We start from the raw sequence: 2,976 nt of genomic DNA on the forward strand, positions 1-2,976 counted from the left end.
GCTGCCTACTAGTTTACGATAAATAGTAGGATCATCCAGAAGGTCTCCTTCATCTCGGCGATATTTCACATTAAGCTCAAGAGGAGCGTCGATAGAGGAAGTATCTTGGAGACGAGCCAGGTTGATCAAATTGAGGGCATACTTATGCTGATTGAGATACACTCCAGTGGAGCTGCGTTGGTAAGGTAAGCCGATGTTCTGACTATAGTTTATAGTTCTAGACACTGAGAATGGCAGACCAGCGACCAGTGAAGCCGCTGGAGAAGTGTTTGAGGCAGAAGGCACCCATTGAGGCACCTTTAGTTTAGCATCCACTTTTGTGCTACTTAACTTAGTAGTAGAAACTCGGAGAGACAGACAGAGAGAGGACTCTCTCATACTTGCAAACTCCTAGGATGAGAAGCCTTGTTTTTGGCAGAAGGTCATTTTGTTGGGGAGTATGAGGGCAAGATCGATTCCTATTTTCTCAAAAGAATCTCCAGCTCAGAGGGAAGTTAGGAGAGAAGGGTTTGGGGGAAATGGAGTCCCGTTCTCTGGCTTGTGAGGAGCTAGAGGGGCTTAGAGAATATGAAGATACTACGGAGGTTTTTGTGGACTTCAAGACCAAGAAAATAGGTTATGTGGTCAAGATCTTTCATATGAAAAGAGGTCTGAAGGTTCTGTTGCAGCTGCTGAATGAGAAGAGAGTCAGTACCCGTGACGACAATATCATCTACGTAGACCAAGAGTAAGACAAGACCAGCTGGAGTCTTATGGAGAAATAAAGAAGAGTCATATTGACTCTGTTGAAATGAAAGACCAAGAAGAGTGGTTCTAAACTTGTCAAACCACGCGCGAGGGGCCTGCTTTAGCCCATAAAGAGACCGCTTCAGCCGGCAAACATGATTAAGATGAGCTGTTGAACCGGATGGGGGCTTCATATACACCTCTTCTTAAATCACCATGGAGAAATACATTTTTGATGTCCATCTAATGAATGGGCCAGCTTTGAGAGGCGGCTATAGCAAGAACAAGACGAACAGTGGTCTTCTTGGCAACCAGGGCAAAGGTTTCTTCGTAATCCACTCCATATTCTTGTTTGTTGCCTAAAGCAACCAGCTTTGCCTTAAATCTATCTATAGGCCCATCAGATCGAAGTTTAATAGAGAAAACCCACTTACATCCAAGAGGCTTGACTATGGTAGAACAAGGGAGAAGCTCCCAAGTGTTGTTGGCTACGAGAGCATCAAGTTCCTCCTGCATAGCAAGTCTCCAACACTGTTCGTTCGTAGCTTGAGAATAACAAGTAGGGACTGCAATGTTGGCCAGAGTTGCAGAGAGACAGTTATGTGAGAAGCTATATATGTCTGAAAGCCGAGTAGACCTAGTAGAGCGCCTGACATTAGTAGGTAAGAATGCTGGAGTAGCCTCCTTAGAAAAAAGTGAGTAGAAGATTCTGAGTTGATAACATCCAGCACAGGAACAACAGTGGCAGCAGGGTCAGAACTGACAACATTGAGCTCCACTGGAGGTGAAGAAACTGCAGGGGGAGCCGCAACTATGGTGGGTGCAGTACTGCGGCGAGTATAAACCAAACCTGATTTAAAACGTCCAGATGGAGGGGCTGCAACATCAATAAGAGGCAAGACAGCAACAGAATCAATAGTTAAGAAATCCGAAACTAGATTAGTGGCAAAAAAAGACTGATTTTCAAAGAAAATCACATTCCGAGACACCCGCATTCTCTTAAGAGCTGGATCATAACACAAGAAGCCATTTTGAGAAGGACTATATCCCATGAAGGCACATGTGACTGACTGTGTAGAGAGCTTGTGTCGTTCATGCACTAGCAAGTGAACAAAGCATACACACCCGAAGATGTGAAGATCCTGGTATTGTGGATTCTTGCCAAAGAGCCGCAAATGAGGAGTGTCCATGCCCAAGACTGGAGAGGGCAGCCTATTAATAACATAGACGGCAATAGAAAGTGCTTCTGTCCAGAATTTGGAAGGGATGGAGGACTCAAGGAGCAAGGTCCGAGTAATGTCAAGCAGGTGCCTATTCTTTCTCTCGGCAACCCCATTTTGTTGGAGTGTATAAGGACATGTTCGTTAGGAAAGAATACCTTTCTGCTGTAAATTTCAGAGGATACATACTCCCCACCTGAGTCTGTTCGAAGAGCTTTGATGCAAGTGGAAAACTGATTCTCCACATAAGTTAGAAAATTCTTGAAGGTAGAAAAAACTTCTGACTTGGAGCGCAGAAAATACAGCCAAGTGAACCGGCTGTAATCATCGATGAATGTGATAAAATATTTATATTTTGCACGAGAAGGAACTGGTGTGATACCCCATACATCACTGTGAACAATCTCAAATAAATAATTTAGAATACGAGTGTTTGGATGGCCTAAACATCAGTGCCAAACCTCACTCTTACTACAGACGGTGTTACTAGCAAAAGACAGCACATCAATAGGCTTATTTTGAGTGATCTGTAGAGGAAATAGTCTCCCAATCTTAGGTCCCTTCGCTATCACCTTGCTCGACCCCTGCTCCTACACAATACATCCATCACGAGAGAAAACCACAGCACAACTATTGTCAACTAACTGTCCAATAGAAAGAAGATTGGCAGATAACCCAAGAGCGATAAACACATCATTGAGTGCAGCAGAAATATCTCCAACAACAGTAATAGGAATTGTGTTTTCACTAGCAATTTGGATATGTGAATTGCCATGATACTTTCAAATATTTTGAAGCATATCAGGGGTCCTAGTCATGTGATTTGAGGCACCAGAATCAAGGAACCAAGACTTAGAAGAGACATAGAAATTACCTTGAAGACCCAGAGTAGAAAAAGAAGAGATAATCATCTGCTACATCTGCTGCATCATGGCTGGAGTTATGGATGTAGCAGATGTAGAGGATTCTTCACATGATGAAGTAGAAGAGGCAGCAGACTCCCCCGAGGTTTGATAAGCCTTTGGCTTGG

At 43.6% G+C, this 2,976-nt stretch overlaps 1 protein-coding gene across 1 annotated transcript; it reads right to left on the reverse strand.

The window, feature by feature from the left end:
• Window positions 1–250: 250 nt before the first annotated feature.
• Window positions 251–2,389, reverse strand: LOC120110527. Its single transcript, XM_039125767.1, has 2 exons — window positions 1,852–2,389; window positions 251–1,603 (listed from the first exon to the last, which is right to left on the reverse strand). The coding sequence occupies exons 1-2, from the start codon at window positions 2,060–2,062 to the stop codon at window positions 1,215–1,217; spliced, it is 600 nt and encodes a 199-aa protein (XP_038981695.1). The 5' UTR covers window positions 2,063–2,389; the 3' UTR covers window positions 251–1,214.
• Between the last annotated feature and the right edge of the window lie 587 nt (window positions 2,390–2,976).

The sequence above is a fragment of the Phoenix dactylifera genome, chromosome 4 (genome assembly GCF_009389715.1).
Source record: "Phoenix dactylifera cultivar Barhee BC4 chromosome 4, palm_55x_up_171113_PBpolish2nd_filt_p, whole genome shotgun sequence".
NCBI classification, from domain to species: Eukaryota; Viridiplantae; Streptophyta; class Magnoliopsida; order Arecales; family Arecaceae; genus Phoenix; species Phoenix dactylifera.

What these genes read in the sequence shown, in the direction of transcription:
- LOC120110527 (XM_039125767.1), bottom strand. Translation starts at nt 2,062, where the DNA reads ATGGGGTTGCCGAGAGAAAGAATAGGCACCTGCTTGACATTACTCGGA. An exon ending in CAGGATCTTCACATCTTCGG is followed by an intron (nt 1,604 to 1,851) that starts GTGTGTATGCTT and finishes TTGATGTTGCAG; the next exon opens with CCCCTCCATCTGGACGTTTT.